The sequence below is a fragment of the Monodon monoceros genome, unplaced genomic scaffold, assembly GCF_005190385.1.
Source record: "Monodon monoceros isolate NGI ecotype Baffin Bay Population unplaced genomic scaffold, NGI_Narwhal_1 Super_Scaffold_3, whole genome shotgun sequence".
Taxonomy (NCBI): Eukaryota; Metazoa; Chordata; class Mammalia; order Artiodactyla; family Monodontidae; genus Monodon; species Monodon monoceros.
This window is the reverse complement of record NW_021703780.1, coordinates 31,887,971-31,901,270: the sequence shown is the minus strand read 5'-3', so window position 1 is coordinate 31,901,270 and position 13,300 is coordinate 31,887,971. Positions and strand designations below refer to the sequence as shown.

General features: G+C 49.1%; 2 protein-coding genes across 5 annotated transcripts in view; one reads left to right on the top strand and one right to left on the bottom strand.

Moving 5' to 3' along the window:
• The first annotated feature begins 12 nt into the window (after nt 1-12).
• POLR1C (RNA polymerase I and III subunit C) lies at nt 13-9,570 on the top strand. 2 transcript variants are annotated; one of them, XM_029243213.1, is made up of 9 exons: nt 13-161; nt 288-359; nt 7,423-7,530; nt 7,767-7,899; nt 8,184-8,303; nt 8,390-8,542; nt 8,698-8,847; nt 8,953-9,069; nt 9,214-9,570. In XM_029243213.1, exons 1-9 carry the CDS (start codon nt 93-95, stop codon nt 9,330-9,332), a joined length of 1,041 nt encoding a protein of 346 aa, XP_029099046.1. In that variant the 5' UTR covers nt 13-92; the 3' UTR covers nt 9,333-9,570. The 2 variants fall into 2 exon arrangements, with proteins under 2 accessions (XP_029099046.1, XP_029099047.1); XM_029243214.1 differs by lacking the exons at nt 13-161; nt 288-359 and adding an exon at nt 2,716-3,027 and having other exon boundaries at nt 9,214-9,562.
• A 190-nt stretch (nt 9,571-9,760) lies between these two features.
• XPO5 (exportin 5) overlaps nt 9,761-13,300 on the bottom strand; it is a 46,093-nt gene continuing 42,553 nt past the window's right edge. For 2 of the 3 annotated variants that reach the window (XM_029243210.1, XM_029243211.1), the window contains 5 exons: nt 13,206-13,288; nt 12,645-12,752; nt 12,372-12,509; nt 12,004-12,168; nt 9,761-11,823 (listed from right to left, as the gene is read on the bottom strand). In XM_029243210.1, coding sequence (XP_029099043.1) covers nt 11,686-11,823; nt 12,004-12,168; nt 12,372-12,509; nt 12,645-12,752; nt 13,206-13,288 — 632 coding nt within the window. In that variant the 3' untranslated portion in view covers nt 9,761-11,685. Of the gene's footprint in view, nt 11,824-12,003; nt 12,169-12,371; nt 12,510-12,644; nt 12,753-13,205; nt 13,289-13,300 lie in introns of those variants that run through there. The other variant, XR_003796750.1, reaches the window with a different exon arrangement.

The window sequence follows — 13,300 nt, the reverse complement described above, 5'->3', positions numbered from 1 at the left end:
TTCCAGGAGGTGATGCGTTGCCCCGGAGACGGAGGAGGGCCACTAGGACGCACGCACCAGTTAGGTGCCCTAGTCACGTGGAGGAGTTGAAGATGGCGGCGGCCCAGGCAGTGGAGGAAATGCGGAGGCGCGTGGTTTTAGGGGAGTTCGGGGTTCGCAATGTAAGCCTTGTGGCCTTGAGCTCGGGAGGAGAAATGGGAGCGGAACAGGGATGAGTTGGGGTCAGAGTGGGGACAGGCTTGGCCTCGCTTCCCCTTCGCGGACAGGCTCGTCTCTCTTTGCTCTAGGTTCATACCACCGACTTTCCCGGTAACTATTCGGGCTACGATGATGCCTGGGACCAGGACCGCTTCGAAAAGGTGGGTGGAGCTGGAGGTGCCCGGAGAGAGTACGGGGATCGGACCTTGTAGTCTGAGTAGCCTGTGCCTCAGAAGCTGTCCTTGTGATGCTGTTCAGGCTAAATTAAAGGCCCAGCTTCTTGTTCTACCTGTCCAAAAGAATCTGGACAGGGAACGCAAGAAAGGTCACACACAGAGACTAAGGCGTAGAGAGAAACAAAGAAGCAATTTATTAAGGGGCAGAAGGGAAAGTACGTACTCAGAGAAGAATGAGGGCGTCCTCGCGAGTGAGGGGCGCACCCGAGGAGTTTTGTGACCACCACCCCTGGGGTGGGATCTTGATTGCACCTGGTTACATCAGCTTCTCTTGCGCATTGGTCTTTTAAAGCCACCGCACTTCTGAAAGCTGTTTTCCCTTAAATTTTTCCTTAGCGCCAGGTGTGGAAGGTTGTATAGCAGCCACCCGCAGCCTGTGCATTTTTATTGCTCATGCTCCGCCAAGCTCTAGCTCTGTGGGTTTTCTGGTTAGGGTTCTCTGTTTAGGTATCACGAAGTTTAATCAAGGTTTAATTTATGTTCTTGTTGCTGATGGCCATTCCTCCATGCTTCACAGTCTCATTAAGTGCAAAACAAGGAGAGGTGGCTTTGCCTGTTGCCTAAAGTCTGTGTTTGAGGAGGCTGTCCTTGGGTCCAGCCCTGTCTTTCCTGCCTCAATTCCACCCTGAAAGAGTTCCTTTCCAAAATCAGGAAAGGTTATTCAGGGCCAAAAGTCTCATTCTTCTGTAACTTCTTCAAGCTGGCAGGGGCAGTCTTCCCTTGTCTGACCCTGGGAACGAAACTTTCCTGCTTTCTGGTCAAGGAGTCCCAAGATTTACATAGAGGCCTCAGCAGTAGGCAGTGGCTGGAGTCCCTGTATGACCATCATGTTTATGTCAAATTGTTGCAACCTGGAGGAAACAAATTTAACAAGCAAGTAAAAAGGCAGGGGCCAGAAATCAGCAAAAGTATTAATGCAGCCAGAGGTCCAAGGGTGCCTTTGGTTATATCCTTTTGACTGCAGTCCATGTGGAGTGGGCACTGGGGTTATCCTTTCCAAAACTGTAACACCTGGCCAGGGGTGTTGATGTAGGTGTAACATGTTTTGTTGATAACTGCACATCTCCTTACCTGCTCAGCTAGGAGATAATCCAAGACCAGTCTATTATCCATCACCACATTAGCTAGGGAATTAAGAGATGTTGAGAGTCTAGAGAGTGAGTCCCCTCTGGTCCTGGCCAGGGTAGACAGAGTATCTGACAGGTTATAAAGTGTTGCCTCGTGGTAGGCAAAGCCCCCTCCCCCCCGCCCCGTGGAGCTGCCAGACCAATAGCAACTCCTTTTTTTGCCAGGATGAGTCCAGTTGCCCTCTTATTTCAGGAATGGGATTATAAATGGTTATACTGAGGTCCCTCTGATTACTTAGTTGGCCTAGCATGCATTGTCCCACTATCAGGGCATTATCTAGATAAGGAGAGGCCTTAGCCAATCCCAGGGACGGGAAGGAGGAGTTGGGGTTGTCATCTAAAATATCTGGGGTATTTTGGTCTCTTTTCTTTGGTTCAGTGAAACAAATCTGACATGATTCCTTCAATGAAGGGTTTTGGTATAGCATCATAAAAGCCTGCACGTAAGGATCCTCAGTCTATTTCTCTAGTTTCCTGCAAAATAAATCCAGTTGTGAAATAGTATCATAATTTGAAGAGCCATTTTGGAGCCAGGTTTCCCTGACCCTTACTTGTATTGAGGCCAAAATGTGTTGCAGCAAAAGATGAGTTTCTTGTGTTTTAGCTCATCAACGTTGAATTCCTTCCAGTTTTTCAGGATGTGTCCTAAGAGGGACTGCTCGGGTATTGAAGGGGCACCTCCTATGGTGTTTATACCTAAAGTGGACAGAAAAGAAAACAGCACAAAAATCAGGGCATCCTGTGAGTTTTGCTCTCGGCTTTGGTAACAGCAAGGGCGTCGCCTTCTACCAGTTACCTACTTCCTAGGCCTTGGAGGCGTCCCCTCAGTGACCTTACTAGTCCTTGGATGTCTCCAAGGAGAGAGGGTCTGGGACCCTGCCCATTCGTCCCTGTTGGCCAGGTAGGGGGATTGCCCTTTCTTTTTCTATCCTTCTTTTTGATATAGGGCATGACCAGTAATGTGTCTGCCTGTGGTGCCCAGATGTATCCACTTTTCTTATGAATCTAAGAATCCTTCATAGTGGTGGAATTGCCACCTAGCTCGGGAATCTAAGATTTTAAATAAAACTTCTATATTTAAAGACATTAATAGAAGAGGACTCCTCAGAGAGAGAGAGAGAGAGAGAGGCGGAGAGAAAGCCTGCCTTGGAAGCTTTGGATATTGCCAGAGTAAGCAGATCTTTCCTAAAAGTGAGACCCAAGGAATTAAGCCATGAGTAATTTTTGAAAGATTTACAGTTGCATTAAGTTCCTATTCCCCTAATGCAGACACCCAAAGGAGGGAGAGAGAGGTTAGGATGAATAACGATTTTGTGGTGGCAGCGGCAGTGGTGAGCTAAAAACAAACAGTCCTTTTTAAACCCAGCATGGACAGAGCAGAGCCCTCTCCGGTAAAGGTGCTGAATCAAGACAACACTCAGAAAGGATTACCAGAGCAGCGAGAAGGAACACGAGGAGGATAACAGGTATCCAGGTTCACCAAAGCATATTAATTAGTTTATGGGCGGACTGGTGTAACGGGACAGAAGGAAAATAGTGGCCATAGGTACTTAGCCTTGGATTTATGAAGTTTTTTTGTCCTTCGTTAATAAGAACTCTAGGTTTGGAAGGGGGGCTCACTCGCCTGTCTGGACTCTTCTGGTTGTCTGTGGTCCTCGATGTCCTGTGAAGACTTGGGAGGAGGGAGGGATAGGTTTAACTCTAGACAGGTTCCCTGCTTAGCTAATGGTTGGTCATCCATTCTTGGTGTCCCCAAAATACTTATTTGGTCCTGTTGGGTTTGATAACAGGCAGAATAGCAGTATTGTGTGTGACTGACAAAAGACTAGTAACCTGCACCTAGTAATAATCAGCTTGGCCTGGGGGGCCCTTCCTGGGATGTCTCTGTCTCAGGCTTGAAAATTTATGGGTGTTAGGTTTCACCCAGATGTTAGGTTTCAGCCAGAGCAGTTTAAAAGTTGGGGCCTGTTCCTAGTCGCTGAAGTGTCTCCCAAGCTTTTATAACGTATTGTCCCGTTAAAGGATGGGGGCATTCAGGGACTACCGAGAAGGCATGTGAGACCAAATATTGTTCAGATTGGCAATTGAGTGGCTTAATGAAATACCAACTGTGGGGATTTTTATCAATACCAGGCAGCTTTTAACATTTGAGAGTCCAGCATAATTGTTTAAAGACAGAACAAGTGGCTCCTGTATTGATTAAAAAATTAGACCCGCTTACCTGCCTTGTTAAGGATCACCTGAGGCTCTTCTGTTGAGATGGTGAATTTTTCCATGGGAGCCAAGGACCCCCGGCCCTGTCAGCTATCTGCAGCTACCATTTGGAGTTTCGAAACCCCTTTGTCCAAATCGGACATGGGACATTCTCACGTCTGATGGCCTGACTTTCCACAGTTTGGACATGGGGCAAGCAGTTTCGCCTTTTGCCCTCAGCAGGAACGGGTGCAATGGCCTGGCTTACCACATTTGAAGCAGACCCCTTGTGGAGTCTGTTGATCTGGTGTCCTGTCTTCTCTTTGTCCCTAAGGTTGCAAGGCACTGCTGACAGCAAGAGCTGTCAGTTGAGCCTGTTTCTTAGTTTGTTCCCCTTTGTGCCAGTTCCTCAGGGCTTCCTCTGCCTGGTCACGGTTATTAAATACCCCATAGGCCATATCTAGCAGCTAAGGCATCAGAGCCTGAGGGCCCAACTGTAACTTTTGGAGCTTTCACCTAATATCAGGGACAGACTAGCTTATAAAAATGTTGTCCCAGTAGGGACTAGTTCTTGGGGTGGAGGAGTCTGTGTTAGTGCATTCTCTAAAAACTTTCACAAGTTTAATCCTAGATGAGGCTCATTTGGTCAGAGAAGGAATTCAACTGCCTGGACTTGTCCCAAATTAATTAAGTACTGCTCTTAATGAGTTCACTGGTTTTACGTGCCTTTAGAGTTTAACTAGTTCTGAAATATAGCCCTCGATGGTCAGGGTCCCCAGGCAACATGGGGTGCACAAAAGCCCAAAAGAGAAAATGTCCTTGGTGTCTCTGAATACTCCCAAAGGGTATGTCCCTGGGAGTAAAGATTACCTGTGATCCTTCAGGGGAACCAAGCTCCTGCCAAAAGGAGGAGCATTGTCGGTCACGACTGGCTACGGGTGTCCCTGTTTTTCTCACTCCTGCTGACTGTAGCCTGTGTGAGGGTAGCGACCCCATCATATGGCAACCCTGCCAGCCCCTGTCCTGAGGCCCGTGTCCTCCCCTGGTGTCTGCGATACCCAGGGTGAGCGACCTTCCTGAAGGCTTCAAGGCTTCTCTGTAGATTCTGTAGCCAGTGATTAATTCTTGTGTTCCTGGGGTGCATTCCCCTAAAATGGACATCCTTATAGTTCCAGGACCTATTTAGGTTCTAGTTTTCATTCTCTGAAAGGGTGGTAAGTATCTGAAGATGGGTACCAGCCACTAAGGGAGGCGGTATGTGTAATTATGTTAAAAAAAAAAAAAAATCTAAGAAAACCTCAGCTTTCTTCAACTTACAGTCTGTCCAAGTAAGGCTGTATTTTATATTTTTGCTAATTTGAACCTGACAGTAGTTAATCAAATGGTGGATAAGATAAACCCAGAGGGCAAAGCTCCTGTGGTTCAGGTCCCTGACTGCCTGTGAGCAGAGGCTGGCCTGACATGCCTTGCAACAATGAGAAGTGCAAGACCTAGCAGCAAGCTTGGAAAGCACCTGACAAATTCCTCTTCCCGCACTTCCGGGAGAGCAAGACACGAAAATATGAGTGAGATGGGCCGCATAGGCGCGACAAAGAGCGAAAGAGAAAAGTAATGATAGGAAGTCAGGCAGCACCACTCAAGTGCAAGGGAGGTGGGAGGCTAAGACTTACCAGAGACCAAGATGAGGGGTAATTAACTTCCAATAAATCTCCTGGCTTGCTTGCCAAAGACTGTTGCCAGACAGGCTAAATTAAAGGTCCAGGTTCTTGTTCTACCTGTCCAAAAGAATTTGGACAGGGAACGCAAAAAAAGTCACACAGACTGAGGTGTAGAGAGAAACAAAGAAGCAGTGTATTAAGGGGCAGAAGCAAACGCACTTGAAAAAGAACTCGGGCGTCCTCGCCAGTGAGGAGGGCATCTGAGGAGTTTTCTGACCCCCCCCTCCTTTTATTTCAATTCCTTGAATGGATGCAGGTTTCTTTGATTAGGGGCAGAATATTCATTGGTGGGAGGATGGGGTGGGATCTTAATTGCACCTGGTTACATCTGCTTCTCTTGCGAGTCTGTCTCCTGAAGCCACTGCACATGTGCTCTAAGAGCCATTTTTCCCTTAGCAGTCAAGCACCAGGTGTGGAAGGTTGTATAGCAGTCAGCTGCAGCCTGTGCATTTTTATTGCTCATGCTGGGCTGAGCTCTGTGGGTTTTCTGGTCAGGGTTCCCTGTTCAGGTGTCACAAAGTTTAATGAAGGTTTAATGTATGTTCTTGTTGCTGATGCCATTCCTCCATGCTTCATAATCTCATTAAGTGCAACACAAGGAGAGGTGGCTTTGCCTTTTGCCTAATGTCTGTGTATGAGGAGGCTGTCCTTGGGTTGGGCCCTGTCTTTCCTGCCTCACTTGGGGTTTGCTCCGTATATCAAGCAACATGCTAGGTGCTCGGTATACTCAACTTCTGCCCTGCTTTGCAAACAAGGTGTTCAGTCTTGTTGGAGAAGAGCATGCGTAGACAAATGAGTCCAGTGTAATGCGGTAAAGGCGGTTGAAAGCAAAAAAGGTGATGGGGTTGGGGCGGGTGTATCCTGCACAGGCACTTAATCCAGAATGAGAAGGGGGGGCAGAAGTATGGAAGATTTCCTGAAGGAGATGACATCTCAGTTCAGCCTTGAACGATGAGCAGAAGCTGGGAACAGCGATGGGTGAGGAGTGTCCAAGCAGTTCATTGTTGCTAGAATATGAAGTGGGTCAGCATGAGTGTTAGGCAAGACTGAAGTGCATTTTAGGCACTGTAGGTGATAGGGAGCTTTTGAAGAGCTCTTAAGCAGATATTATCATATCTGCAAGCTTAATGGTTGGGAGAGAATGAATTTGAGGATTGTCATGTGTGTGCAGATTTGTGACAGAATTGCATAGGGGAGCTGAGGCCGAAGGCAGAAACTAAGATTGTGATCATGGAAACAGAGCACAGGAGACAGAAGGTAAATTTGGTGGTTGCTTGGATATGGGCTGTGAGGGGGGAGTGTAAAATTCGCTTGTTGGGGAACTACTTTGACGGATGGTGGTGTCATTTACTGATGAGAAATGGGTCTGGGGAAAGGGAGTGTTGACGCATTCAGTTTCCTGTAGATGGAGAGGTCTAGCAGGCTAGCAGGAGATATATATGAGATCAGAAGTGAGATACAATTTGGGGAGTTGTCCGCACAGATAGTTGCTAAGACCATGAGTGGGGTTGAGGTCACCCTGGAGAGACACAAACACTTGGGAAATGGTAACATGTATATGGTAGGTGGAAGATTGTGAATTTAGTAGAAGGACGGATCAGACAAGGAAGATTGGTGCTCAGAAATCAAGGCAGTAGTTTGGAAATGGGATTCTCTCAATGCCAGGTGCAAGGGAGGTGTCTAGTAAGATAAGGATTGAGTAGTATCAGCTGGACTGAGCAATATGTGAGCCTATTCTTAGTAAAATAGCCTCTGTGGATGGCCTGGCTGGAAGCCATATTGCAGAGGATTTTAAATGAAGATAAAAATGAAGACTTTTCTAGAAACTAATAAATGATTGGAAGAGAGAGGGACATCTGGGCAAAGGGAGGTTCTTGAGGGGACTATCTGGGGGGAGGTATTGCCTGTGTAGAGAGCAGGCTTCATTTTGTGTTTTTCCTGTTCCTTTAGAATTTCCGCGTGGATGTGGTACACATGGATGAAAACTCATTGGAGTTTGACATGGTGGGAATCGACGCAGCCATTGCCAATGCTTTTCGACGCATTCTATTAGCTGAGGTATAGGTGGGCACGATGGCAAAGGTGGAGTTGTGTGGGGAGTCCTCATTTGTAGAATTGTCTCAAGTGGTATTTTTCCTGCAGTTTTGCTGAGCATTCCTCCTGCTCATTCTTTGTAAACTTTTCATCAAGCGTTCTTCTAGGAGGAAGTCTCCATCTCCCTATGTCAGGAGGCAGGGAGTAGATGGGGAATCTACAGGGTCTTTGTAGATGAGTGGCTTTCTTTTCTTGGGCAGGTGCCAACCATGGCTGTGGAGAAGGTCCTGGTGTACAACAACACTTCCATTGTCCAGGATGAGATCCTCGCTCACCGCTTGGGGCTCATCCCCATTCATGCTGATCCCCGCCTTTTTGAATATCGGAACCAAGGTGAGGGTTTGAGAAAATGAAATTTTGGGGGAAGGTGGGCAGCTCTCCTCTGAAGTTGATTCTGGAATCAGACTGCCTGTGTTCGAACCCTTGATTGGCTACTGTATGACCTTGGGCCCGGTACCAGTCTTTTGGTACATCAGTGCTGTTGTCTGTGAGGACACCTGCCCTTGCCTTACCAGGGTTGCCAAGAGGATGAGAGAAACATGCAAGGCATTCAGCGTAGTGCCTGGCACCGAAGTCCACTAGCTCTTTAACAGCCCCCGCCTCCTCCCTTTGTGTAGGAGATGAAGAAGGCACAGAGATAGATACCCTGCAGTTTCGGCTGCAGGTCAGGTGCACTCGGAACCCCCACGCCGCTAAAGATTCCTCTGACCCCAATGAGCTCTATGTCAACCACAAAGGTAGGTACCGGTGGGGTGAGGAAGAGGGCCCCCTGTTGGTGGGTGCCAGTTTTAGGGACTTTGGTCTGACGTGCTTCCTCCCGCAGTGTACACCAGGCACATGACATGGGTCCCCCTGGGGAACCAGGCTGACCTCTTCCCGGAGGGCACCATCCGACCGGTACATGATGATATCCTCATCGCTCAGCTGCGGCCTGGCCAGGAGATTGACCTGCTCATGCACTGTGTCAAGGGCATTGGTGAGACCCTTTGATTACCCTGGGGTGAGGTATGACTAAGGGACTCGGCTGAGATGTCCCCGACAGGCAGAGAGCCAATGGGCCTTTGATGTCAGGAGCTTAGGGAATGTGAGGAAGGGTCTCCTCCCAGGCTCTGAGTTCCCTCTTCCCTCCAGGCAAAGATCATGCCAAGTTTTCACCTGTGGCAACAGCCAGTTACCGGCTCCTGCCGGACATCACCCTGCTTGAGCCCGTGGAAGGGGATGCGGCTGAGGAGCTGAGCCGGTGCTTCTCACCTGGTGTTATTGAGGTGCAAGAAATCCAAGGTATGGGATTTGGGATGCCAGGCCCTAAAGTGTATTTTCTTTGAAGGTAGCAGAGAAATAAAAGCTCTGGGCTCATGTATTTACAGTATGGTTTGTTTTCACTAGGTACAAAGGTGGCCAGAGTCGCCAGCCCCCGGCTAGACACCTCCAGCAGGGAGGTCTTCCGGAATGAGACGCTAAAGAAGGTTGTCCGGCTTGCTCGTGTTCGGAACCATTACATCTGTGAGTTTCAAGCTGGAGGGTGGGGTGGGGCTGGAGTTCTTTGGTGCTGCAGCTGCCTTGCGGAGTTCAGATGTGGACTCTAGCAATACGTATAAGGAGCTTTTGTAAGCCCTGCCTGGGCTAAAGTGTCCCTTTGGTCCCCAGTCTCTGTGGAGTCAACAGGGGTGTTGCCACCAGACGTGCTGGTGAGTGAAGCCATCAAGGTACTGATGGGGAAGTGCCGGCGGTTCTTGGATGAACTGGATGCGGTTCAGATGGATTGAGGCTGCGCTGGACCTGGCATGGCTGGGATTGGATGCTCCTGAGGCAAGCTGAAGATTTTAGGTTCTGACCTGCCCCCACAGGACTGCCGTAGAGAGCCCAGAGACTAGGGGTCCTGAGTTTTCTGGGGACAATTCCAGCTTTATTTTCAGTCAATACACTTCGTTAAATGTGCCACAAAATGTGACTTTTATGCCTCTGTAAGGTCTTAATGTAAATAAATTCACATCCAGACAAAAATCCTTTTGTTGGAGACCACTTTTTCAGTTTTCATCCAAAACTGTGGGGCACCTCAGAAGAGATCTGGCGTTATTTAGCAGTTAAGAGCATTGGGCTCAGACATCACTGCAAGTCAGGGCCAAGTCCCTCTGAAGCCCCTTGAGAAATGCCAAGTGTGATGGTTTCTGGGGGCACAGCCAGACCACAGGAAAACACCGTGTTCTGCTTAACCTATTTCCTGGATACCAGAGGAAGTTCCTGAGAGAAAAAAGGGTGGTCCATGGCAGTCAAGTCACATCAAGAGCCACACAAGGAAGAGTAACAGTCCCCTTGGGCAGCCCCTCTGGGTTAGGTCCAGTGGCCACCAATGACGACACTGAGAGAATGGAAGGGCCGCCTGGTCTACGTGTCAGGAATAGAAAGCTGCTTCTGGCTGGCATGCTATTTCAGAGGGTTTGACAGAGCAGGTCTGTCAGTCACAGTTCTTCCTGTCCAGCCCCCTTAGCAAGCAAGATGCTCATGAGGAACAGTGACCCTGGAGTATATTACTAGTTTGAAAAAGGGAGATGGGGCCCTTTCTATATGAAATTGAGATTTTTACTGACATGCAGATGTGCTTTAGAGTTAATGTTTCTACAAAAAGGTTCTATAAACAATAGAAAACTTCTAGCATGAAGTCACAGGATGTTAAAAATATTACAACACAATAAATACAACTATACCCTCCACAGCCCCACCGCAGAGAAGAGTAGGCAGCTAACAAGTTTGGACGGAAACATGCTGAGATGGCCTTCACAGTGGACAAGAAGCCCAAAGCACCACCCAGGAAGAGGGGATGGACCAAGTCTGTGCTATAGAAAGCGCAATGTGGGACTCCCAAGTCCGTTTCCCCAGCTTTGCCTCTTCCTGACCTTACCCTACCTGGGTGGGGGGGGGGGGGGAGGCCACACCAGCTAAAAGCTGCAGCTTCAGCATCACCAAAACCCTGGTCAGTGGATTGGATCAATGCCAGGCCTCTGTGGGGAACACATGGACACACACTCTAAATGCGTGTCCTTCTGTATAGATTAACTAGTCGTGCATCCATGTCCCCTGTGCTTGCTTATAGGGCCATCCAGTGATGTTTAGAACAGACTGGAGACTCACAGGCTGTGACGGGAAGGCCTATTTTTTCTTTTGGAAATGGCCCATGAGGGAAGTGACCAGGGACCTGAAAGACCACGAGATTTTTGAAGGCACCTGGACTGAGCTAGTCCTAGGAGAGACCAGTGGCTTTGCCAGCTGCTTGTGACAGATGTAGCCTAGTTGGTCTGGGTTATCCTTAAATGCCAATGACATCATGTGACACTAGATAGGGTACTGTGGCTCTTGTGCCTGAGTGGACCCTGGGGACTGGGGAAACCACACTGAGGGGTCATTCATGGAGGGACAAAATGTGTGAGCTCTAAGGGATGTTACAGAGCGCTACAGACCCTGGCCCAGCCCTGGTCCCTGAAGGTACTAACATTTGATACTGTGCCCAGAGCTTAGCAGTGGCCTGTACCATGGATCCCATCAGGTGACCAGATTCTTGCTCAAAACAAACAAAGCAGGAACTGGCCAAATTCAGTTCAGCACTCAGCACCTGACCCAGATATGCCCCTGGGGGATGGGGAAGGTCCCTGTCAGCCCAGCAGCAAGGGGGCTCGGTGGGACTTTCAACGATCCAGGAGAAACTCTGGCACAAGTAGTTCAGGGCTGAGCCCCCGCTGCAAGCCTGGCTTGTCGCAGCATTGGGTATAGCACCCCTAGTTACCACTCTGCACAGGTGTATGGCTGCCTGGGGGCGGGAGGGCTTGGGGAGAAGGGCCGCTCTGCTCTAGCTTTTCTCTCTTGGAAAAGGCAAAACTCCAAGTAGGATGGGAGATACCTGGGTAATCTAGACAGAATGGTGTAAGCCCTAACTCCCTTTCTTGATGCTTTAGCGTGGCTTCCGGCCCTGTACAGGGCCCACTCTCTCCAGCTCCAGACCTGGATCTCTCTCCAGGCTGACGACGGTGTAAAGTGAGGTGACAGTGGAGAGGGGCCTAGAGAATAGCTACAAAGGGGAAGAAGAGATGACAATAAAGGTCGAGGAAGAATGCCCAAAAGCTTGACTCAGGGTTCAAAGATGGCGGCCAGGCTTCCCTCCTCATTGTCCAGCACCTCTGCTTCCAGCATTGGCTTTGTCTTTTTGAAAAGTGAGGGGAGATTCTTAATGTGAACTTCTTTTCGGAACTGCTCGCCCAAGGGTTTCTGTGGAAGACAAACGAGAAAGAACTAATGCTGGGTCTCGAGTGGTGGGTTGTTCTAAAGATCATCTCACCATAATGGTCGTGACTACAGCTGGTTTCTGGTTTGCCTGTACACATGGTCCAAGAAGACTGCAAAGGTGGTTGGGAGCACTAAGGAAAGGGTGTGAAGGTTGTGACCTACCCCAATGCACCCAGCAATGAGGCGTTTGAATTGGTCCTTCCGGCGCTTGTCAGCCACTTTCTGCAGAGAGGGGTTCAAAAGCTTGCAATCAAACTGGTCCAGTGAGTCCTTTTGAATTTCAGGGATCTGCTCCATCACAGCTCTTATCTCCAGGTACCTGGGACGCTGAGAAGTAGGGGTAAACCCACTCAATGGCACAGTTTTGGGCCCCGTCACCTTCCCTATCCCTTGCCACACCCACTTCTCAGGGGCAGCACTAGCAACTTGGCAGCTGCCTACGTTTAGGATTAAGGCCCAAGTGACCAGGAGCAGGCAGGCTGTGAGGGATGAAGCCGCAGCCATCCTGCCCCCAGGCTTTCTCCACTCACCAGCGCCTCATATATCTGGAAGGCCAGGTGGACCAGGGAAGCCATGCAGCCATCGTGCTGCCCATGCGTCTGTAAGCCCTTCAGCACACTGGTGAACAGCCACGTAACAGCATCTGCGAGCAGTGTCCCTGACAGCACCTGGGGAGACAGCTGTGCTCAGGGCCAAAGCGGGACTCTGAAGGCCTCAGCACCCTAGTTCTTCCAACTGATTCAGTCAATCCTCATGACCCAAATGTTTCATGAGGGGAGGGGAGAAAGGGTGAGTAACCATACTTGTTTGAGGAGAGGCCAGCAGAGCTGTGTGGTCGTCCTCTGGCAGGACAGAGTATCCTTCCAGGCCAGGGAATTGAAGGCTGTAATTAACAGCGCTGTACAAACATCCTAACAGAAAAGGATGGAGAATTACAATGGGAAAATAAGTACAATGTTCTCTGAATTCTTATGCATCAGGAGCTAGAGTTTTAATAGGTAAGCAGGAAAACGATAAAAGCAGCTACTGGAGAGATGGGAGTTTGTTTCCTCTATGTCTATCAGGCCATCCAAAAAAGAAAAACTAACCAATACAGAAGAGAAAACCTATGTGCAGGAAAGAGAGCTCAGGCCTGGGGGGAGGCTGAACACCAGGGACTGGTGGCAATGTGCCTGGGTGTTTTTCTGAGCCTTTGCCCATGCCAGCATGGGAACACAGTGGCCTTGTGCCTTCCCCACTGTTTTCTTTAACTCATATAAAGGCGTATTACCAAAAAACCCTCCTGATGGCATCAGAAAATGAGAAAAGTGGAAGCAAGCTCCCTGGCTGGGCAAGGAAAAAGTCTCGCCTGCCCCTCCACCCACCTCATGCTTCATTAGACATTTTCCCAGGTCTGTAAGCTCTGCCATGGCCGAGGGGGTTACCTCTGTGGCCATCATCTCTTCATCTGTAAGTAGAG

What these genes read in the sequence shown, in the direction of transcription:
- POLR1C (XM_029243213.1), top strand. Translation starts at nt 93, where the DNA reads ATGGCGGCGGCCCAGGCAGTGGAGGAAATGCGGAGGCGCGTGGTTTTA. An exon ending in GACGCATTCTATTAGCTGAG is followed by an intron (nt 7,531 to 7,766) that starts GTATAGGTGGGC and finishes TTTCTTGGGCAG; the next exon opens with GTGCCAACCATGGCTGTGGA. An exon ending in GCACTGTGTCAAGGGCATTG is followed by an intron (nt 8,543 to 8,697) that starts GTGAGACCCTTT and finishes TCTTCCCTCCAG; the next exon opens with GCAAAGATCATGCCAAGTTT.